The 24,357-nt window shown below is 41.5% G+C and overlaps 1 protein-coding gene across 1 annotated transcript in view; it reads right to left on the reverse strand.

Moving 5' to 3' along the window:
• LOC128449065 (myelin basic protein) overlaps window positions 1–24,357 on the reverse strand; it is a 62,957-nt gene that overhangs the window by 27,708 nt on the left and 10,892 nt on the right. The window contains exon 2 of the mRNA XM_053432065.1: window positions 16,861–16,919. Coding sequence (XP_053288040.1) covers window positions 16,861–16,919 — 59 coding nt within the window. The remainder of the gene's footprint in view (window positions 1–16,860; window positions 16,920–24,357) is intronic.

Genomic DNA, 24,357 nt, shown 5'->3' on the forward strand with positions numbered 1-24,357 from the left:
GAGAGACAGTTACAGCAATTTAGGCCATTAGACTATTAGGCTTTGTAATTACAGCAGAATTGGACTCAGACTTATTAATTTAATACTCCAAAGAAGCTGCTATGAATTTTGTATCATGTTCTATGAATAGTATTTACTCATTCTGATGCCAGCTCTGAACTGTATGTGTCTTATCAGTGGTCTTCATCAGGATTTTAACAGGATTCTTGTGATTTTCCTATTGCTCTTGACATTTAAAGTAACCTACACTGATTCATCTTCTATAGACACAAATGGAAGAATGGATGGATTTGTACAACATTAGAAAAGTTCTAATTAAAGTTTTGATCCAATTAAACAGGCTGGTTTTAACTGCTACAGTATTCAGCCCTCCAACAGCTGGTAAACAGATAAAGCAGACACAGTCTGATGTGTTTGCGACACTACAGATATTTTTGTTTTTCTTCATCAATCTTGCCTAATTGTGTATAAATGTATTAAGCTTATTAGATTAGATTAGATTCAACTTTATTGTCACTGCACAGTACAAGTACTTATACAACGAAATGCAGTTTAGCATCTAACCAGAAGTGGAAAAAAAGGCAGTAAAAGTGCAGAGTATTGTGCATATTTAAAGTGGAATATGTAAATAAATAAGTTATGTACAATAAGAAATATATTTGGAATATGAACAGTATTAAGAGGTATTGTATGACGTAAGAACGATGAATACACTATGAGCAAGATAAATATCTGAATATATAAATATGAATACACTATAGGTGGGATAATACAGTAGTAAAAAAAATAACAGTCTAGTGCAAATGTTCAAATGTTCAGTGGCTGGAAGCGGGTGTGTGGCAGTCCAAGCCAGGGTGGAAGGGGAAAGTATAGTCACTGGAGAAGGTGTGTGTGGGTGTGGGGTTGCGGCTGCTATCACTGTGGTGCAGAGTTCAGCAGGGTGACAGCCGCAGGGATGAAGCTGTTCCTGAACCTGCTGGTTCCGGGAACGGAGGACCCTGTAGCGCCTTCCAGAAAGGAGAAGGCAAACAGTCTGTGGCTGGGGTGAAAGCTGTCCTTGACGATGCTGCGCCCCCTCCACAGACATCTCTTGCTCTGGACAGCTGCGATGGTGGGGAGTGAGGAACCGGTCATGCGTTGGGCAGTTTTCACCACCCTCTGCAGTGACTTCCGGTCCGCAGCAGAGCCGCTGCCATACCTGACTGAGATGCAGCTGGTTGAGGATGCTCTCGATGGTGCAGTGGTAGAAATTCCCCAGAAACTGAGGAGACAGATGGGCCTTCTTTAGTCTCCTCAGGAGGGTTGAGGTGGTGAGGGTCCAAGAGAGGTCCTCAGAGTTGGGGACACCCAGGAACTTGAAGCTGGTGACATGCTCAACCTCCGTCCCGTTGATATGGATATGGGTGTGTGTGCCACCTTTCTTCATGAAGTCCAAAATGAGCTCTTTGGTCTTCTTGGTGTTGAGAGCCAGGTTGTTGTCGGCGCATCACTCCGCAAGATGCTGGACCTCTTCTCTGTAGGCCGACTCGTGGTTGTTGCTGATGAGGCCAATCACCATTGTATCGTCTGCAAACTTGACAATGGTATTAGAACCATGTGCAGGTGTGCAGTCATAGGTGAAGAGAGAGTAGAGGAGAGGACTCAGCACACAGCCCTGTGGCACGCTGGTGTCCAGGATGAGGGTTGAAGAGGTGTGGTTCTCTAACCTAACAGACCGGTCTGTTGGATAGAAAGTCCAGTATCCAGTTGCAGAGGGAAGTGTTGATGCCTATGTCACTGAGTTTCCAGTGACCAGTTTGGAGGGGATGATGGTGTTATTTTTGTTTCTGTCGGGGGGGTCAGGGACTACTGGAGGAAGTGGAGTGGGAGTTTTACTATGATAATGACATAACCAGCGCTTCCATGGTGGGACTTCCTCTTTGCCTTGGGCTCCCTTTAGAAGGTACGCACTCTTGTCTCTATTCTGACTTTCATTACTTTTAAGTTGTAAATAACATCAGAAGTTAGTGTACATGTTATATAATGTTTTAATGATTTCATGTTAGTTTGTTGTGTTGTCATTGCAGAACTGCAGGTATATGTTGGCGGTCAGTGTGGAGGAAAACTTGTGAAAATCCCAGTTATCTGTTTAGATGTTGATGAACGGACATTAAATTGTATAGACATAGGATTTGAAGTGTTCTTTAAAGAAAAAAACATTCACAACGAGACACTACACATCTTAATGAAAGTTTGCTTTTGCCAGATTATTCTTCACAATCGTCAGAAAGAATGGCACAGAGTTTGAACAAGGCAAAACCTGATGGAACGAGAATGGCACTCAGTAGTGTGCATAATTCTGACATGGCCCACTAGTCCCCTTACATTAATTTAAGCTGCACACACTAATAGAGATTAGTCTCCTTACTGCTAATTGTCTTCGAGTTCCATTAATTATTTCCTGGGTAATCAGTGATCTGGAACCATGTTCCTCCCTGAGCCATACCGCAGCCTTCCACCATTTTTTGTGGGTATAACTACATACAAACCAGAAAAAAAGGGGCAGGGGTGAACACCTAAAAAGTAGCTGATAGTTGAAAAGTAATAATCTGGCAATAGACTACATGTTATCATCTTCAGCCATTGCGGTAAAATGCTACAGTGAGCATAGAATATATGTGCACAGAATAGAAAAAAGATGACTGAAAGTCAACACAGATGTTACCGTGTCAGGTGGGAAATGAGCCTGGGGTTGATGCTTCTCTTGATACAAAGTCTGTGATCTAATTAAAATGTTTTGCATGATCACACCCATTTAAAATCCTAATAGTTTATATATTGAAAAAACTAAAGCGTCAGGCTCCAATAATCAAAGGTTTCTTTAGCTGTCACTACAGACGGCTGCAGGGAGAGAACCTGGCAGTGGGACCCAAACAAAACAAACAAAACTTAAAGAGATGTCAAGTCAAGTTCTGAGATGTTTGTTCTGCAAATTGTTATGTATCGTGGCCCTGAGAGCTCACTGCACCGCAATTTAGGAAAACACATGCAAGTAGATGCAATAGGTTGGAAATGCTATGCATTTAGTTTTTATTTTAAACAGATGCCCACCCTATTTTTTTAAATACAACTGAACTATTACAACGGTTTAACATGACAATATACTCCAAGTCAATAGGTGGCGCTGTCGGTACAGGGGTGGATTCTGAAGGGATGTAAGCACAGACTCTGCGTGAGTTCAGGTTCAGGCTCTAAATTCCCTCCAATTGGGCCGGCCAATTGGCTACAGATGGCTAGCAGTGTGTTGCCAGCATCGACACATATTATTGGTCTATTGTTTGTCATTGTCAATCATCATGGGCTGACAGGCTCAGAGAGCCCTGACAGTGCTGTCAATCACAACACAAACCAGGGTGGGGCGGGACCTCATGGCATTGGCGGGGGGAGTCGCGGGACGGGCTGCTGCTGAGACAGAAACTTAAAATGGATAATAAGAGTAAAAAACGCCCGGGTGGCTCTGAGAAGCATCGGAAAAAAAAGCTGAAGTCTCTGGAGGTGGAGGCTGCTAAATGTGCCAAACTGACGGAGCTGTTTGGTGCCGGGTTCACCAGCCCAGCAGCAGCAGGTGCGCCGGGAGACGAGCGAGGAGGACTCGACCATGATGAGCGAGTGGAGGCAGACATGGTGAGTAACGTTGGCCTGGGGCTGGCTAGGCTACATTTTTTAGACATGTCCAAAACAAAGTAGGAAACGTTTTTGATTTTGTTTTAATATCCCGAATTGTGATATTATGGGTTATTACTGTTCAGATGATTTAGCTAAGCTAGCTAAGAGCTGCTAACGTCGTTTACTGTTGCCATAGCAACAGTAAACTTTCTGAGCTGTAAATAGAGATGAGAGTGCTTATGTGTTGATCCTTAACGGTGTGATCATGTACACTAAATTATCAATCATTCTCCATTACAGGTTCTTGTGATATATTCGTTCTCCCTCTGTTTTTATATGTGGACATTTGGGACCACTGTTAGAATTTGGTAAGTTTATCATGTATTTTTTTATGTATAAATTCATACTTCATAATTATAATAATTTTCAAAAGGTTTTAAAAGAAACACACATCCAAAAAGTTCTCAACTCTAGGTGCAGGACAGAGGAAAACATTTTCTTTATTTTTCAGACATTATAATGTATCCATGTCCTTCTCAGGTTGACCACTTGACATGTGAGAGCCTGAGGAGTTGTTCCCCCTCTGTCCATGTTCGAGGACTTGCTCTCTGTCTGCCTCCACTCTCTGCCTTCACTGTACCAAAGTTTGTCTGTTGAGTCTCCTGTAGTCTGGTGAGTTTATCATTTTTTATGTTTTATGAAATCATACTTAATTTGTGATGATTAGAGACATTATAATGTATCCATGTCCTTCTCAGGTTGACCACTTGACATGTGAGAGCCTGAGGAGTTGTTTTCCAGACACAGGTAGAGCTGCCACTCACCCTGGGCCTGCCCTTTTGGGCTGGGCTTCAGCTGCAGATCTAAAGGTTGCTTCCAGGGGCATGGGGCCCTCAGCCTTTGTTTTTCTTTGCTTCTGCACCTTACAACCTACATCACACCTTATTTTCACACATCCAAACACTGTTAACACCACTGACGCGTAACATATTTGACACATCCCACTACGTAGTTAGAGCTATCTTGATTTGGGGTTAAATAAATTTACTTTTGGCTTGAGAGGTTTGTGTGTGGCCTCCCTTCTTGTTGCCATCTTTGAGCTAGGTGGTAACAGTAGTATGCATGAGAGAAGACGCCGCGAGATTTTTGGACTTCTATGGGGTGTCCGCTGATAATGTAGAGGGCTGGTCTGGACAGACGATGCCAGGGCTGAATTTTTGTCCCAGTCCACCCTGGTGAGAAGTGTGGTTAAAGTACAAAAATATGTTTGGTGACTTGTCGTCCTGACAGGCTTCGTCATGGCGGGTGCACATACTTTTTATGTGAACTTAAGTTTCAACCACTGGTGTAAAAAGTCTGTATAACAAATATTGCGGTTCTGTAATGTAACATTTGTTCTTAAATGTGCTGTAGCCAGCGCAAGTTTACAAGTGAAATGTTGTATGCTAACGAGATTCAATTTATCGGTCACAGCCGGGTCACGCCATTTTGTTAGATGCCGCTGATGAGTTGAAGTGTGTGTGTGCGGAGCGTAAAATGGCGATATGTATGATGAAGGAAGTGCTAAAAACGGGAATTGGTTTATATTATGTGTGTGTATGAGAGATATTCATTGTGTGTGTGTGTCTGTGTGTAATCAGAGTAATGTGTGTATGAGTCAGTGTAGGAATTTATGTTAAGTGAATGTATTTTGGGGTATAATGTTAACAGAAAGCACTTTAACAAGAGAGTGAAACCGAATGGAGAATTGAGATGAATGATGTGTGAAGATCTGTAAATTGTGATATTATATAATAAATTAGTTCAGCCTGAGCAAGACGCTAAACTTAGTCTCCTCCCTTCTTAAATCCACAGACTATATCCATGTATCTACTTGTTATGCAGCGCTCCCTAGCCTGTGTAACCCTTGCTGCCGGTCCAGATTTCCCCTAGGTCTAGTGCTGGTAACATAGACAAAACATAAGCAAAGTAAGAGAACATCTTCCTCAATTTGACAACACAACACATAACGCCCAAGACAACACATTACAGTCAACACAACTAATTACGCACAACACATTACAGACAACACAATTCATTACGCACAACACATGCACAGCAAAACACTTTACGCACAACACACACAGCTATTACACTATATGGGGGAAAAAACTGAACCTATCTGTGCTGGCACTTGAACATTTCCATTCCTGAGTACATTTGCCATTATGAGGTTATTCAAAAACTGTGGGCACATTGATCAACATTGAATGAGCATACAGGGAAGTGCATGTAGCAAAGTCCTGGCAGCCTGGGGGGACGTGGATAAGTGTGGTGAGCAAGCACTTACCATCGCAAATCATACAGAGACCAGCAAGTGCACCATCCTTACGAAAATGTGTTTGTCCTTACAATCACGTAAACAAATTATGTTAATACTTTGAAATACAGAAATGTGTTATCTCTTCATATCAGACCCTAACCCAGATTTGACTCTTCCTACTATAGAGTGTGATTGTTATCTTAAAAGACTGGCCTTATACCTTTACTTTTTTGGAAGAAGTACGATATTGATATGTATGATTTATTGATACTGAAACGCACAGTGGATGGCGCTAATGCACCTTGACGTTTGTTGCCACCCGCCAATAAACCAAACCAAGAAGAAGAAGTTTACTTTTACTGCTATTCACAAACTAAGTCAAATCTTCTTTAAGTCAAAGGGTGATGAATTGATGAATATATTTTTCTAACAAAGAGATTTCCTCAAACCAATTTTAAGTGGGTTATAACAGTTTGTTTTTGTTTAATTCGGTAAGATATTACCCTAATGGTTGTATTAATGTGTGTTTGTGCTCTCTTTACTGGTTTTAAGTGGGAAGGTCGAAGCTGAACACTCACCAATCAGGATATAGACATCTAAATCAGAACCGGATGGCAATTGCCATGCTTGTTTAACCCCTGTCAATCAAATCACATTTTTTTATTTAGCTTTTAATAGCTAAATAACTTAGCTTTTAACAGGTTCCTCCATGTTTGTTTGTGTTGCTGTTATGCCGTTGCCTTAATGTTTTTTCTTTCAATGCACATTATATACTGTGGTAATGCACAAAAAGCCTGAGCCTGCGGGGTGTAAGCGAGATGACGAAAGCAGCTCACACTTGCCAATTATACATGTTTTTCTGAAAGCTCCTGCTATTCTCTATCCTCATCTGACGTCTGAGTTTTCTGTATCAGGCCATTTTCCTCTTAATTATAGACCACGTGTAGACCAGAAATGTACCGAATCTCCCACATAAGTATCACCTCTTTAATGCCGCACTATTTCCAGGATCCACTCAGATGACACTCAGTAGGTGAATGTGCACTTCCGTCTGCCCACAAACCACCTTTGAATTGTCTTGCCGGTCCGATGACATTGTCTTGTGATTTGTATTCGTCCCAGAGGCTGGATGTTCCTCACCTCTGCTCTAGTGTCGTGTGTGTGAAAACGTCCCCCGTGCTGAAGTAATGGTGAGAAATGACTGGTGTGCAGACAGCAAAAGATCCCCCGCTGGATTCACTGTGAGCGAGTGGGGGGGTTGATGAAACTTCTAACTAGCGACACACACAAAAAAGGAATGGAAAAAAGAAAAAAAAGACACTGAGGAGCATGTCGAGAGTTCTAGGTGATGAGCCGACATGGTGTCTGTGTGTTGTCAAAAAAATCACAGGATCTAACCCCCCCCGCGCGTCATTGTGCATGGGTGAAAAGCAAACTCTGGGGAAAGTTCGTAGCCAAAACGAGTACACAGGAAGAAATTTGAATGGCGAAGGATTTTGAGGATTGACTTTGCGTGTTTGTAAGAAACTACGGGTATGTCTATCGACATGTTGGTACCCAGTCACAGGGACTTTCTTAAGAGGAATCTTCTGGCCACCTCCTCCACTCTCGCAATGTTTGTTGTTGCCAGAAACTCTCGACTCTGCCCTGCCCTCTAGTGGATGTATTGCTTAACTACCACGCCGACATAAATACGCATGGAAGTTTGTGGACAGTGATGGTAACATAGTTTGAAATGGATGTGGCATACAGGCAGCATAGCGTCATTAATCCTAACTCTCAAAATGTGAACATGTACCCTTAACAACCAAGCGGTTAAACTGGAACAAAATTACAGCTTGATCTTCCAGCCGCAGTCTGAATTTGAAGCTAACGCACAAATATCACCTTGATGGGGTCAATTGCTGCTGAGACAGCGGCCATTTCAGATAGTGACTGATTCAAACCACTGTTTGAAATCAAGAATCTGCTGTTTCTGCTGCTGAATCTGCGCTTTGGTAAGAATTCAAATGGTTAATCTGCCAACTTTCTCACTGTACATGTGCCAAGTGAAAAGAGAAGGTTTTAACTAAGTGCTCAAACACTCACTTACAAGGGCATTTTGTATGTATTGTCTGTCAAGCTGTGTGAGAGCTGTTGCAAATGACCTTGCTTAAAAGACATGTGGCCTAATGTTTGTGAGCGTGTGTATACAGCCTGTTTGAGGGGTGTCTCAGGCAGCCACACTCAGCCAAGGTGGTTGCACTTCAGCTCCTCTCAGTACTAGGGGGCCTAAGTACTCCTTATTGAGTAGAAAGAGGAGAAGAAGAGTGCAGTGATTTCAACACCTTCCAGGGTTTGGCTGATTCGATATTTTCAAAGGAATCCAAGTCCCTATTCCAGTCGTGTTCAGGGACAGATATAAGGACAGGAACCCTTCAGCGTTTCATCCTGTCCACATCTTAGAGATGTAAGACTAATGGAGCATGTGCATTTCATATGTCCACCGGGATATAAAAAGCAGGAGACATTGTGGAGCCTGGCTGTATCTTCAGAAGGCTGTGTTTACATCGTAATAATGTTCCTTGGAGGTCAAGAAGACAATCCCATATCTTTGTTATTCAGCTGTATGCAAGTAATTAAGTTTTGAGCCAAACTGCCACAGGCCAGAAAGATAACATTGAGAATTGTAATGGTACTTTTGTTTAAGCCTCTCAAAATCGTATATTTTGTGCATCACTGAGATAAAATAACATGATATTAAGATTCAGTTGATTTTTCTTTGTTTAGCAAACATTCGTCAATATGTCCTAGCTCAAACAGAATGAGGAAAAAGCTGAACATTGTTCTACTTTGTGCTTGTGTGTATCAGGGGTATTCTGGCTAAAAGATAACTTTTCAAGTCAAATCGGTAAAGTCTCGGGATAGGGAAGAAAGACTTGGAAGGATTCAGATCTTCTTCTGACAGATCTCACACAGAGGAAGAGTATAGAGACAGGATCGAGCCGGCTGGGCTGGTCTCAATTCAGAGTGCTCTAATTGGCTACAAACTGAGCCTCAAGCTCCCTCATCTGGAGACTCGGCCTTCATGTCAGAAGTTTTCAAACTGTTATTCTACCAGACAAAGTGGAAGGGAAACTAACATGAATTGAATCTGAGAGGCTGGCACTCAATTAATTAAATCAAAAAAAAATCTGGATAATTTGTGATAAATAAATTATATTATTGCCTGACTTAATAACCTGCAATCTCACGCAGTACATTGACCTCCAAAATAAGGACATGTGTTCAAAAATATGAGACCTGGGATCCTGACATTTGACTTGTACTTAAATATGGCAATAGCCACCAGAAATTAAAAGACAAGACTATAAATGTAGCCAACGAAAAAATGTAATGTGCAAAATACCTTAAAGGTATGTCTTCTCCTGCATAAATTTTTTTTTACTGCACATTATCAAATGTTTTGTTTGTGACAGAGGCAGATCAAGGGGTAGGGCCAGTGCCCCATTTGAAATCTGAAGTGCCCCTGTCCTGTCGGAGGTACTACTTACTTACTTAATTCTTAATAAATATGATAATTTGTCAAGGAGTTCAAACATTTTAAAACATATATTCAATGATATGTGGCTTTGGAACGACTTTAATGTGCACCTTACTGAATCAGGAAGTGTGAGTGGATGTTTGACATGTAATTGGCTCATCTGTGTAAATTGTGGCCACTTTATTGAACCCAAAGTATCAAAAATACTCGATCTGACACTGTATTTGAGAATTCACAAAATTACTTGTGAGCAACATCCGATGTGAACTGTACTGTGGCTTATACGTGTACCACAGAATGAATATGTGAGGTCAGCTTCAGAAATCATGTCAGAGTAGGGCTGGGCGATATGGAAAAAAATTAAGATTGATGCTACCTTCAAAAAAATGTCTTAATAAACTTTGCTGCATACAAGGTGACTGTTGACATAAAAGCAAAGAAAATACAAGTTTTTGTCCATTTAAAAACAAGGACAGGCAAAGTGCTAATAAAAAATTTATAATTTAAATTCAAGTTTCCCTTATTCCTGTGAACCAAGAACAGGCCAAGGGCTGATACTAAAAATAAATAAAAAATCAAGTATCCATTTTGCCTATTAACAAATATGACAAGGAAAATATCAGCAATAAAAACGTCTACAATCGAAACTACAGTCTTCTTCGGACTAAATAATAGTGAATAAAAAAAGACATTTGTCAGGCAATAGGATAACATTATGCTTTAAAACTCGTTTCTTTGTAATGGTTTCTAGAATCCTGCGCACAGGTATATACGTTTATATATAACCAGTGGTATTTCTACATGAGGGGCACATGGGGCACTCCCCCACCAGATCCAGATGGCACTGCTGTGCAGAAAGCTCAATACATCTGTACTTTGTGGCAAAATATATTTTATTTTATTTTATATGCAAAGCAGCGTGAATGCGTGTGTGAATAAACTTGACTCACAAGCATTATAGTCTTGTTTTGGAGTCATTTGATTTGTGTGTGTTTCTGTCTGTGTGCTTGCTCTGTGAAATGAGCTTCTCTCTTGCCGTCCGTCTCTGCTCAGGGGGCAAAGGCCCAAGCTTAACACTGTTGCCATGGAGACACTAATGAGCGTGAACCACACAGGCCGAAGTTAACATTGGGTGGGGGGGCACTTTCAGATGTCCCCCACGAAATCTGCCTAGCAACTCGACTCGAATGATGCGAAACGCGACTCGAGCTCCTAGCCTGTTGCCTGCTCGGCTTCACCTGAGCTAACAGGCTAACAGGCTAACATGACCTGAGACTGTGGACAGGTTTCACTCACATATCGGATGAATAATACGGTTTGATCTTCGGTTTGTTCTCCTGAGAGAGAAGCTAAAGACATCTGAGCTCCCGTTTCTGCGGTAAGTCAAGTTTAGTATGTATTTATTTACGTCAGCAACTCCGGTAAAACGAAGTTTAGTTCAGCTGCACGGCACGAAAAACACGCGCTATGACGTAACCAACGAATCATCGACGAGTCAATTTGTCGGCGACGATTTTTGTCATCGATTTTTGTCAACGAAGTCGACGAATCGTTGCACCCCTACATGATATAAATTTGAATCAGTGCACTGCACTGAGGCGCATTACTCTGCATAGGTCAACAAGTGACTCTGCTCGTCTGATCTTTTCTAATCACCAACACTTAGAACTGATCTTTATAAAAAAACGATTTCTATTTGGCCTTTATATTCTTTTTTGAACATAGGGTTAGGGGTTTCCACGTCAGCCCCTTCTTCTTGAATACCTGATCTGTGCTCCTTCTCCAGGTGTGTTTGGGTCGTCCTCTACCCTGTTTGCCTTGTGGGTTCCATGTCAGTTCCTGTTTTGTTATTGCTGTTATGTTTCTTCGTAGTGTGTGTCCAATCTGCAGAAAGAACTTCTGTCTGCAGGAGTGTGTGTCTGTGTGTGCTCGTCTCTGTCCCTCCTCACACAGGAACATTAGGACGTGTGCTGCTGCTGCTTCTCCGCCCTGTGCTGATCCCGTCAACCTAACTTGAAGTGGCTGTAACTCTATTCTAGCCACATGATTGGTTCGGTGCAGCGCTATTGTAATTGTCAATGGCTATTTGTGTTGTCTGTCAAAACATGGATGTAATGAGTTCTATCGATCATGTCGTAAATTTCTATCAAATTATCTCTGTCATCTAATCGCCCAGCCCCGAGCAAGAGCCAGGGAGTCATGTCAAATGGAGAAGAGTGACAGTGACTGTATGTCCTTGATTCAAAATGCAGTAAGTCTTTGGCTGTACCGCAGTATGGTCCCAATGTTACTGTCAGTAGAAAAATGATATTTCTGACTTTGCTGACATAGATGGTCTCTGATTGTTCAGCATCAGTAGATCTCAAGTCGAGTCACATTATGTATTATGATATACCACATCCTGATGTTCACGTGTATATCAGAAATAGCCACAAAATAAAGAAGTCTCTGGTTGGCCAGTGATCTGCACAAACACCAGACATATAAAGTGTGTGTGAAATAGATGTGTGGATTCATTATTTTTAGATTTTCTCTGTTATCAAGTGCGTTTGATAAAAAAGAGATACAATATAAAATGACTGAATTTGTAGAGTCGGATATGAGACTGGGTGACTACCCGTCGGTTTATTTATTGAGGAATTTTCAGGCTTTACACACAGCTATGGGTAAATCTGGCAAGTTTTGAGCATACCCCACTACATGCCTCTGTCTATAATTCAGTGTTGGCATACCCCCATCCAGAGAGAGGATAAAAGAGGATGAATACTTTCTTGATATCTTGTTATTGTTCTCCCCTAATATTGCGGATATAATTCAGTGGTGAATCTAAACCAATCAGGAGGTGTAGTTCTTTCACATTCTTATGGTGTGAATTAAACATTCAGACCATGGATCATGGAAACCATTCAGAATGTAACTGTCAGGGTCAGATGCTCAGGACATTTTCCAGAACCTTTCTTGCCAGCCGCCTAGTAAAATGTCGGCCGAAGGTCTGAGTGAGTCCAGTAAAACGTCAAATTCATGCAAGTGTGCATGTTGATGACATATATAACATGTGACGGTTACCCAACTGAAGAAAAACGACAGAATACAAATATCTCAGGATTAAAATGAGGTGTCAATCACCCACAAGACACAGAATGAGACGTCAAGGCGTGGAAAGACGATTCGATTCAAGTGCTTTTGGCGCCAATGGCCAACACCGGTGTTGATGTACTATAAATTAAAACCGCAGCAGAATATAAACCTCATGTCCTGTTCCACCAGGCGCCACCTCTCGTCTGAATGTTCCGAATATATTCCTGTTGTTGTGACAAGTCTGATCAGAACAATCTTCATATGTGAAAGGGAACTCCAGAACCAATCTGGGGCCAGTGTTACAATAATTCCAAGTGGACTTTATGGCTGTAAATTATCAGCAGTATGAACGTTTCAGGTGCATGAGAGAGAAACATTTTGTCAGAGCCTCTGATGAGGTGGGGTTAAAGAGATGCAGGTACATTTCACCCTTCCTGAAATGATGAGGGATTGGAAGCAGGATCACGACTCAGACAACAGCATCCAAACACAACCCTGTTTATTGTGTCACGCTCTGTTCCTGCTCCACTGTCACTATGACAACTGGGCGGTTTTGCCGGATCTGTGAATTGACTCTTATGTCACTATAATCAAACCCAAAGAAAGTAATGGGGAAGGAAATGACAGATACAGAGGGACACACAGCTTAACCACAAAGTTAAATAAATAAATAACGCTGCTTCGGTGCAACATACTGCTCTAACACCTTCCCTGTCAGCTTCACACTCCGACTCCTGCTCTGATTCTCCTCAGGGTTTGCTTTGCAGGCGAAGGAAACCCATCAGCTGCAGGCTGAGCCCTCAGCCTCCCTGCTGGTCGGGAGGTCTCTTATTCCCCAGCACGCCAACATAATACTTTGCCCATAACAGGCACCCTCCAGGTAGTGATACCAAAGGCAGACTGAAGCTTAATTCAGTTGGGCTCACATGCAGACATTTGTTTTGTTCTTTTTCTACTTTCTTCACCTCCTCGCTTGTCCCTGCTCCCAGTCTGTGGTGAGGCTCCTCTCACACCAAGCTCGGAATCCTTTTCAAATTTGATTGCAGCCACAGGCATAATAGGTCAAAGTCATTATATCTGCAGTGAAAAGCTGCGATAAAAAGGGACTTAAGCAAGGCTAGGGTCAATTACACAATCACATTTAAATACATTACTGGCCTAGTTTATGCATGGTCCTCCTCTGTGCCCAACACACAGGAGCAGTGTCTGCCTGGCCTGTAATGTCAGAACGAGGTGTCGGAAAAAATCTACAGTGGATATAAAAAGTCTACACACCCCCAAATTTCAAGGTTTTTGTGATGTAAACAAATGAGACAAAGATAAATCCTGTCTGAACTTTTTCCACCTTTAATGTGACCTATAACGTGAACAATTCAGTTGAAAAAACAAACTGAAATCTTTTAAGGGGGAAACTAAAAATAAAAAAATTAAATAATGTGGTTGCATAAGTGTGCACCCCCTCTTATAACTGGGGATGTGGCTGTATTCAAAATTAACCAATCACATTCAAACTCATGTTAAATAGTAGTGAGTACACACCTGCCATAATTTCCAGTGACTCTGATTAATCCCAAATAAAGTTCAACTGTTTTAGGAGGATTTTCCTGACATTCACTTAGTTGCATCTTACAGCAAGAGCCATGATCCACAGAGAGCTTCCAAATCATCAGAGGGATCTCATTGTTGAAAGGTATCAGTCAGGGAAAGGGTACAAAATAATTTCCAAGGCATTAGATATACCATGATACACAGTGAAGACTATCATCATCATCAAGTGGAGAAAATATGGCACAACGGTGACATTGCCAAGTACTGGACATCCCTCAAAAATTGATGAAAAGACAACAAGAAAACTGGTCAGGGAGGCGTCCAAGAGGCCGACAGCAACATTAAAGGAGCTGCAGGAATTTCTGGCAAGGCCTGGCTGTGTACTACATGTGACAACAATCTTCCGTATTCTTCATGTGTTTGTGCTATGGGACAGGGTGGCAAGACAGAAGCCTTTTCTTAACAAGAAAACATCCAAGCCCGGCTAAACGTTTTAAAATCTTACATGAAGTCTCCAAAAGCATGTGGGAAAATGTGTTATGGTCTGATGAAAACAAGGTTGAACTTTTTGGCCATAATTCCAAAAGGTATGTTTGGCGCAAAAACAACACTGCACATTCACCTAAAGAACACCATACCCACAGTGAAGCATGGTGGTGTTTTACTTCAGCTGGAACAGGGGCCTTAGTCAAGGTGGAGGAAATTAAGAACAGTTAAAAGTAAATTAAGGCAGAAAACCTTCAGGCTTCCGTTCGAAAGATGAAGATGAAGAGGAATTTCACCAATCAGCACGACAACGACCCAAAGCACACATCCAACTCAACAAAACATGGCTTCACCAGAAGAAGATTCATGTTTTGGAATGGCCCAGCCAGACCCCAGACCTGATTCCAATTGAACATCTGTGGGGTGATCTGCAGAGGGCTGTGCACAGGAGATGCCTTCGCAATCTGACAGATTTGGAGCCTTTTGCAAAGAAAAGTGGGCAAATATTGACAAGTCAAGATGTGCAATGCTAATATATTCCTACCCCAAAAGACTGAGTGCTTTAATAAAATCAAAAGGTGCTTCAACAAAGTATTAGGTTAAGGGTGTGCACACTTCTGCAACCAGGTTATTGTAAGTTTTCTATTTTTAATTTTTCTCCCTAAAAGATTTCAATTTGTTTTTCAACTGAATTGTTCACGTTAAAGGTCACATTAAAGGTGGAAAAAGTTCGGACAGGATTGATCTTTGTCTCATTTGTTTACATCACAAAAACCTTGCATTTTAACAGGGGTGTGTAGAATTTTTATATCCACTGTATCTCTCAAACATATTTGCTCTCTTGAATTACAGCACTCTGAGAGGCAGACTGCTTTTGTGAAGTAGCTCCGGGGACACAGAAGAGCACCTTGTTTGTTACTACAGAATTGGACATAATTGGTCACTAGACTCCATTTTACTTGTCATCTGATAACACCTTCTGTTGAGTACCACTATAAAAGGATTGATTATTTTCCTTATCTTTACGGTATAAACTCACAGTCCCAGCCTGATGCTCTCAATGCAATATATAATCTTGTTCCAACAATATACTGTAACAGGACGAAGCGCAGTCCATCAACTGGCATCACATCCTTGCCCTGCAGTGTGGGACTTGAATTCCCCGTGTAAAGCATCTGGTTCAACACATTACATGATGCAAGAGCACTGAAACATCAGTTTTACACTTTTCATTTCTGCCCTGATAAAAATACCCAAAAATTTGACTTCTAGGGTATTGAAAGTGCTGGAGGGAAATAACAATTTGTGGACAAATGGATGGTCAATTATCTGTGTCAGACAGCTGAACCTTCCAGAGGATCATGGAGCCATTAATGGTTACATGAGATGTGTACCTGGCTTTAGTGTCAGCCCTGATGCACACAATCATCTATTAACTCTCTCCAGTTCATATGGGTTCTGTCGCGGATGCGCTGGTGCAGAGAGGGTTGTGGTTTTTTGAAGGGTTATTGTAGGGCGACGCACAAGAGCCACGGAGAATAATTGTGCATTGGTTGCTGCCATGACAACACAGTTTAATTAGGAGTGGGATAATGACAATCACAGCAATGATTGTTTTTAAACGCAGCTTGCAAACTATATAAAAATCGACCTACGCAGAGATACTTTAAAAGCTAGCCTTCCAAAATGTGTCAGAGTGCACGATTTTCAGAATAAATCGATCATTTATATTAAAAACGCAAAAAAAAAAAAATCACCAAATATAATGTTTATACAATTACTGAGAATAGAAATCATCCAAAAAGTAACAATCTAAGAAATGGACAATATGTATTTTTGTTAATGCATGATGTATATAATCCTTACTGCCGAAAACAGGTTCAGAAATAAATCAAATCACATAAAAATTTCTAGAAAAATATCTATCCACAGACCTTGGACCTAAATTCACTGCATTTGAAGAAAGGTACATAATGAAATGTTCACCTTTATGCTGAGTTACATAATGTGCCATTTTCAAAACACATTCAAGACACACACACTTCGTCACACTGAAAGCCCAGTAAAGGTGTGAGTGAAGGAGGCTGAGCTTGTCTGGAACACAGTCCAAAGTCCTACTGATAAAGGCAAGTGTTCACACTGATAACAAGTACTCCAGAAATGCTTCATTCCCACATCACAAAACTGCTTACACATGTGCACACATCTCAACATGTTATTATTACACCTCATGCACAGACCAAGACATTAAAGGTGCTATTGCGCAGCAAAGACTTACCATGCTGTCTGTGGGTGATTCCTTCTTTCCTAGATGCTGGCCCATGCTAGTGACAAAGACTGTAAGAAAAGCACAAGATAGGAGAGTTAACACCAGGAGAGGACTGTAAACATGTTATGTGAAGATTGTTTACTCCTCCTTCTCTTTAAACAAGAGAGGCTACCTTTTAGTCAGTGTGAGACAGTATAACAACACAAAAACAATAACAACACTAGGGTATCCAATGCTCATTTGTTACCGTTTTTGTAATGAATGAAAAGTTATGGAACTTTGACTTCAACAGGAAAACCAATCAAGACCAATGACACTCATATTGAGATTTTATAATTTAGATTTATATTATTCTTTGAAAATATCGACGTGCTCTAATCTTCAGCAAATACGTAACTTTCCTCGCACTGTCCATTGCTGCAGCCCCTCTTTTCAGCCTCTGTGTGAAACACTCCTGTCCCTTTAAGGCCCCCCTCCCAATAAGGCCCAGTCCGCTGTGATTGGCCAGCTGGCTCACTCTGTTGTGATTAGTAAATTGCGGATGTAGGAAATGACGCCATTCCGCTTTTGCTTTACCTGGCTTTGTTAGGGGGCAAACCAGACAAGCTGCTGGATGCGCTTTATGCAAATGTGGGCCATCATTTCCACTTTACTTTAAAGCTTTCACACCAGCCAAAACCAAATTGGAAGAAATCAGCAAACATGCCCCATTTCGATTAAGCGGAAACAAACGCGGCAGGTGTTGGAAGCACCTTTAGTGAGGTGTCAGACTCCCCAGATTTAGGCTGACCCTGATTTTAAAAGCGAAGCCTGTCCTGATGGATACCAGGTCTTAAGCCTGAAACATGCTTCTGCGACTGCGTCTGCGTCTTTTCACGCCGCTGTGGCGCAAGACTCGTTGTCATTCATGCTTCCCCAACCGTTGCGCGTCTTACAAAGCAATTCCGCGCCAGAACACTTGGCGGAGTAATGCTTTTTGTCGAAGACGACCTGAGAGACGCCTTCTTTGTGGGTGTGGCAATCGTTGTTGACTGTTTATTTACCTTCTACCAGTCGTGTTCTCCATTACAAACACACGGTGAACCATGGCAGAGAGTGTATTCACGATTCCAACCGAACAACAATTGATTGAGATGGAGCTGCTGGACATTGAAGAGCAACTTCTTATAATTAGCCATCAGGAAAAGCGACTGGAGAGGAGACGGAGTTGTAAAGGTGCTCATATTTTCGGACCTCTTCCGACAGGAGTTCTTCCCGGTTGTCCATTCTTCTTTTTAAAATCTTCCGTTGTTTCTAGCTGTATTATGGGGCATGAAACCGGAAATGCAGCTCCAGAAGGGATGTAGAGCAGACCAATCACAGCCTTGCGGGCTGAGTGAGCTTGCGGAGCTTTGCTGTAAATTTTAGAAAAGTGGGGCGACGCCCGTCAGCACTTACGGGCCCGTGAAAACGCAGAAGCATGTTTCAGGCTTTAGCCAACTCTCTCTCCCTGTGCAGTGCCTTGGTGCATTCATTAGACTCCTTTGCACTAATGCTTTGTTTTGTGCTGCTGTAGCCTGCCAGTGATTAGCTGATTCTTCATTAGCGCCACCATCTCTGAATCAGATACAGTTCTCCATAGTCGATGATGAACTTTTACTTTTATAAGAAAAACTTCAAACCTTGTTTATCCTCACCTTCACCTGTTGCTCTGCTGTCTGACTAAATCAGAGCTCAGCCCCATATCACACTGTGTTTCCTCCGTCACATGGTCGGACAAGAGTTTACATCAGACTCACATGCTGCTTAAATATCTGCTGCAAACTAACTGACAACAGGCGTATAGCCCAGTCTCTAAGAATCACTGAGTCCTGAAAGGTACGCTATCAAGAGGCAAAGCAGAGCGGAAGGAAGTCTCAGTGTTCACGATATGGAGGAAGTGAGAAATGTCTGTGAAGTGACAAGAGATCTTATAGCTCCTAGTTCACAAACACATTAACTAACCAAACAAGCATTTTGAAAATGAGATGCAAGAAGTCAAAGATTCTTCCTTAGATATTTGGTGGAAGTAAACTAATGCTTATTAAACAAACTCTGAATAGTGCATAGGAAATATCTGCCTGCAAAGACCACTTGAAAACAGTCTTTCCTCAGTAAATATTTTTTTCCTTGCAAATAACTGCAGCATCAGCATGCAGCTTGGGCTTTTAGAGTTGTACAGCCACCAAAACTACCATTCATAATCTCTGAAGCCTCTAACTACTTCTTTTGGGTTTTATGCATTCACGTTGTTAGTATGCCTGTTTGGAATCAGCTACTCTCTTGACCTGAGTTAATATTCTGGAGCTACTTCAGATTTATTCCTTGTCATTAGTGAGTCCTGCTCAAACAGTTCTACAATATACTTTTTACTTTTTTATGGTTGTGTGCTGGACATTGTGTGCAGAGCTTTTTATAATAATGCATAAGTGTTTGTGTTCATCTTGTCTGGTTTATCTTATTTAATTGATAAAAAGTAATACTTTTCTGCGGTCATATATATATAAGTTTGAATGATTTACACATCTAACACATCTTTAGACCCAAGTTCACAATAAAAAACAAAAAATTCTTACTTAAAATAAATGTTGTTGTCTTACTTTGACAAATACATGAAGAGGAAGTGATTCTATGAAAGCTGTAGTTGCCATGATGGAGATCAGCACCCACGACAACATGTCTGTGTTAGTTCAATGTGGTCAATATGAAAATAATAAAATTATCACAATGATCTGGGGGATAGATAATACTGCGGTTTTAGCCCAGAGCCCGCTACTTGCTTAAAGCTAGTTACCTGAGCACATAGAAGAAACCAGCTCAACTAGACAGTTAAGGTCTGTGTATTGAACGAATCGTGTGTCCAAATCATAATAAATTGGACACTGCACTTCCTTGGGGCCCTTAACAATAAACATGCAGAGTGTAAAGTTGATAAGGTGAATGCTTCTTAAGATATGTGATCCACATACGGACAGACAGATTTCTGGAATAAGGTGGTGGAACACTATTTGATAGTGCGTGCTCTGAAGAATATTTATATAAGCTGTTAGTGTTTGGTAATGAATTTTAATGATGGTCTGTTGATGTTCAGAGCCAACTCCGTTGAAAAATGATTTTAATAACTTAAGAACTCAGTATGTATCAGAATTGTTATTTGAATTTTAAATGCACCTCTCGCATGCAATATTCATAGGTCAATCAGTCCAAACACTTCAAAAACTATGTTAATATATCCTTTGAATGATTTCCAGAAGAAGAAAGTTCTAAAATAATATCAAACTGCAAATTCACGTTCACGTGTGATTTTATTTCCTTATGTAAGGGTCAAGTGAGTTTAATTGAATATAACACTGTGTGCAGAGAGCTCCCAGTGAATAAAGATTAACCATGGAGATTTGTTATTACATCCCCTGGCCTCTGAACAGGGAGCACTGGGGTGCACTGTTTACCACCAGCAGCAGTTTAAGACAGTGTGCCTCAGGATCTCAGGGAGGAACACGGGTAATTAAAATGCAAGAAGCTTAACAAAGATTTTGAAATGCAGCAGCATGGCTCAAAGTAAACAGCTCTAACTATAGGAGCAGAATTAAAATAATAAAATAAAATAAAAACACATGAAACTCTTCTAACGCGAAACAAGTTTCTCAAAATCACAATCGGTCAGAAAATCCGACGGTGGTCTCTGTTTCGAATCCACGGAGTGACAACAAAAACAACACACCTGGACAACACCTGGACAACACCTGGATCTGTTCCACACTGTCAAAGTGCCTACCCCACCCCACTGTCTAAGTGCCACCGAGCAAGGCACCTTACTCCCCTAACACCTGCTCCCCTGGGCGCCGTGCATGGCTGCCCACTGCTCTGTGTGTCCTCCTGTGTACACCAGATGGGTCATAGCAGAAAACAAATTTACCCCCTTGCATGTCGTGTGTGTGTGCATGTGTGTGGGACAATAAATGTATCTTGTATCTTGTATCCTCTCGGTCTGCCGTCAATCACGTAAAATACTAAATCCTCCCGTAATTGATGTCCCGTATTGATCTGATCGCTTGCACTTCGGTGCAAATCAATACAAGAATAATACATCTTTATATGTTAGACAATTAAGACTAAATGTTAAACGGTCTGCATTTATACATCACTTCTCCAGTGGATGACCCACTACCTCATGAGCCACACTGGGGGAGATCTGTGTAAGATGAAAGGCAACCCTCCTGCTCTCCCTTCAGCCTCTCTGTCACGTTATGTTCCCAAAAACTCCAACAGAGACAGAGAAACATCTGACAGCAGGGCCAGATAAAAATTAAAAAAACTGGCAATGTAGAAGCGTCCACTGCCAGCAGGAAAAAAGAAGAGATTACACAAATACAGAAGGAAATGGGGAAATGATTAGTAATCGCTGGGATGCACAAGTTAGTCTACCACCAGGTTTTCTGAGTCAGTCATTGAGGAATGTGTTCGTCAAATAGAATAGATAATAATTATTATTATTATAATGATAAAAATAATTAAGGATAAAGTCTGGTAAGAGATTATAGCTATTGTCGTTTCCTTTATGTGAATATATATTGTATGGCTGTGACGGTATGGATTAGTATGCACCGCAGTGATAACAGACATATTACCACTGTTTGCCTACTACCCCTAGAAGAATAATCCTGTAAAGAAATTAAAGATATTCAGATCATTCACGTTCCATACATTTAATTGTGTGTATTCCTGCGTATGTGCGATGTGGCTGCGGCCTCTGTCAAATTCCATGCCGCCTCGCGATAAAATTCTAGTACAGTGGAAACTGCTTATTTCGCTGCTTAAATTTCTCTCTCTCTCTTTCACACACTGAAACAAACTCAGCTGACGTCCCTGCCCCCGCAACAGTATAAACGTTGATTTGTTTGAAAGGACACCACAATATCAACACTGATCACCACACAATGACCGATACGTTTCTTCAATGAATTAAATCTTTCTTTATAGCAGTGCGCACTCTGCTCACTCTCTTCCTCTCTCACACACGATGCAGGCACTAAACTAAGACAATGTATGCAGAGCCTAAGGAGATGCTCTGCTCGGTTTGGTTTGATATGGTTGGCAGTGAGCGGCGTGATTGATAGAGACACATAGAGGAGCAGTAAGTTACTGACAGAGTCGGCAAAGAAAAAAAATATTTTTTACCTTCCAAATGCCGAGATGAAGGTTCTGCGCTCAATCCCGCAGAAGGCTTCACGTGACTGTGGTATTGCGATAATGCGTTAAATCGGTAATGCAGTTACTGTCACAACCAAAATATATTTTACCGAAAGGAATGCAATCATTTAATGCAATCTCTTAGATAAGTCAATTTCTTGAAGGTAGTGCAGCTGTAAGATCTGTCCTTTTGGACACCGCTGTCACTATTCAAGGACTAACAGTGGTCAAAGCTCCTCGGTACAGTTTTGGAGAGTTTGTGTCCACATGCAGCCTCAGATGTGTGTTATCGTCTGACACTAACAGAGCCTGACGTGGTCTCCTGCTGTTGTAGCTCATCCACCTCAAGGCTGGACGTGTTGTGCTTTCTGAGATGCTGTTCTGCCCGCCTCTGTTGTAAAGAGTTATGTCAGGAATGATAGATATTTGAGAATATCAGCGGGATAACTTACTCTTCCCCATCATTTTGGATAAGGTGAAGTAGACTGGCGGAGAATAAACCTTGCCAAGCCCACAAAACACCGCGTTATCTACAGAGACAGTAGGTATCGATTGTCTTTCTCAAAGCAAAGCTGAGTGTACTGAGATCAAGTCTGACCGGGGTGTTTGTACAGCATCAGTTATCAGTTCCTCGTTGGTCTTGTTTGTAGTTTAGTAACAGCTAATATCTGTATCATTGAGAAAGACCTTGAGAAAGATTTACTTCCATTGTATTGGATTTGGCCTCAACAATGTTTACCCCTGAGACTCCAAAAGTGTTTAGTGGAATCAACCATTTCACCCACACCTCCATTGGTATGGAGTAGATAATGAGTGGATCCATTTAAGTAAATCAAGCGTTAAATGTGCATGAACCTCTGCTGACCTCTGTCATCAACAAAACGCTCACGTCCACAGATCTGCTGCTCTCTGGATGTTTTTCGTTTTTCTGATTGAAATCGGTCGAGCCTGTGGAGACAGTTTCAGAAACTCTCAAACCAGCCTGTCCTTTAATAGCATATCTTTACTCAGCTACAGTGATCGTCCACAACCTTGATGATACAGCCAGCCAAGATTCATGACTTGTGACTTTTAGAGGCCAGCACGCTATCACCAGACATAATGTTTGTCTGGGGTTTAAAATTGCAGAGAGATATGTTGGTATGGAAAACCTCAAACAGGGAGAAAAAAAAAGGGTGGGTTGAAGCAAAGCTGCTTGTGGTTGAACCAATACAGTTCGAGAAAGCACAAACAAGGAAGGACAAAAATAAGCTGAAACAGGCCCCCCAATAAAACACAACTATATCTTCTAGCAGCTGCACATTCAGGTTCGTGTGAAATGTATATCCAGGAAAGACTGTTGGCTGGACGAGGGGCCTCGCAGGCAGTTTCACTCTCGAGCGTTACACAATCAAACCTGAGATCCTGCGAGGACTTGCAAGAAAAGACAGTTGCATAATAGAGTATGAGTGGGAGAGAGAGAGAGAGAGAGAAGAGAGAGGAGCAGAGAGGAAGACGTAGTGCGAGTGTGACAGAAGGCTGCAATTACAACTCGGCAAAAAAATAAAAAGTTTTTATTGTGTGCTCACGCATCGTCCTGTAATTTAGAGAAATGAAGCTGTGGGGAAACAGTCACATCCAATCGCCTCTTCACGATTCATCCCATATAGGTTGCTGTTGATTGTCATGTGTGGCTCAGTGCGTCCTCTGAAACATTTCTCTTTGTCTTTTAAATCAAAATGGAAGATGCTCTTATTAGGGCGAGGCTACATGCAGGCCAGCACCTGGAAGAAGCCATTAGCAGCTCACGGCCCAGTCTGCAGGCAGTATGTATGAGCAATTAGGTCTGTCTGAGCCATCCATTACCTGAGGCCATTTCAAATCCATGTCCTCATAAACCGCTAATGTTTTTTCACGGCTTTGTTTTAGCGGACGAGACATGGGGCTCATTTGCTTGAAAAACGTAGGGGGGGAAATTCTGGATTCTGACATTTAAACACACTTCCCACCATATGTTATCTGTTTGCAGCACAAACCCCATTTTCTTCTTCTCAGGGATTTCAGGGATCAGTATTCACACCTTTAGAGTTTAATGGAGATCATCAAAAGTAGATTATCTCCCTGAGGATAACCCGTGCTTTTCCATTTTGTAGAAAAAATAAACGTGTGTGTGATTGCTGCAGGGCAACAGAAAACCTTTCCTTGACCGTCCTGCAAATTTCAGTTCAGGTAACATTTGATCAGCTGATAAAGGCAATCCTCCATGTTTAATTCTGTGAGGATAGAGGTGGTACAGCTACTTATTCCACTGGCCTGTGA

This window comes from Pleuronectes platessa, chromosome 10, assembly GCF_947347685.1.
Source record: "Pleuronectes platessa chromosome 10, fPlePla1.1, whole genome shotgun sequence".
In the NCBI taxonomy this organism is placed as follows: domain Eukaryota; kingdom Metazoa; phylum Chordata; class Actinopteri; order Pleuronectiformes; family Pleuronectidae; genus Pleuronectes; species Pleuronectes platessa.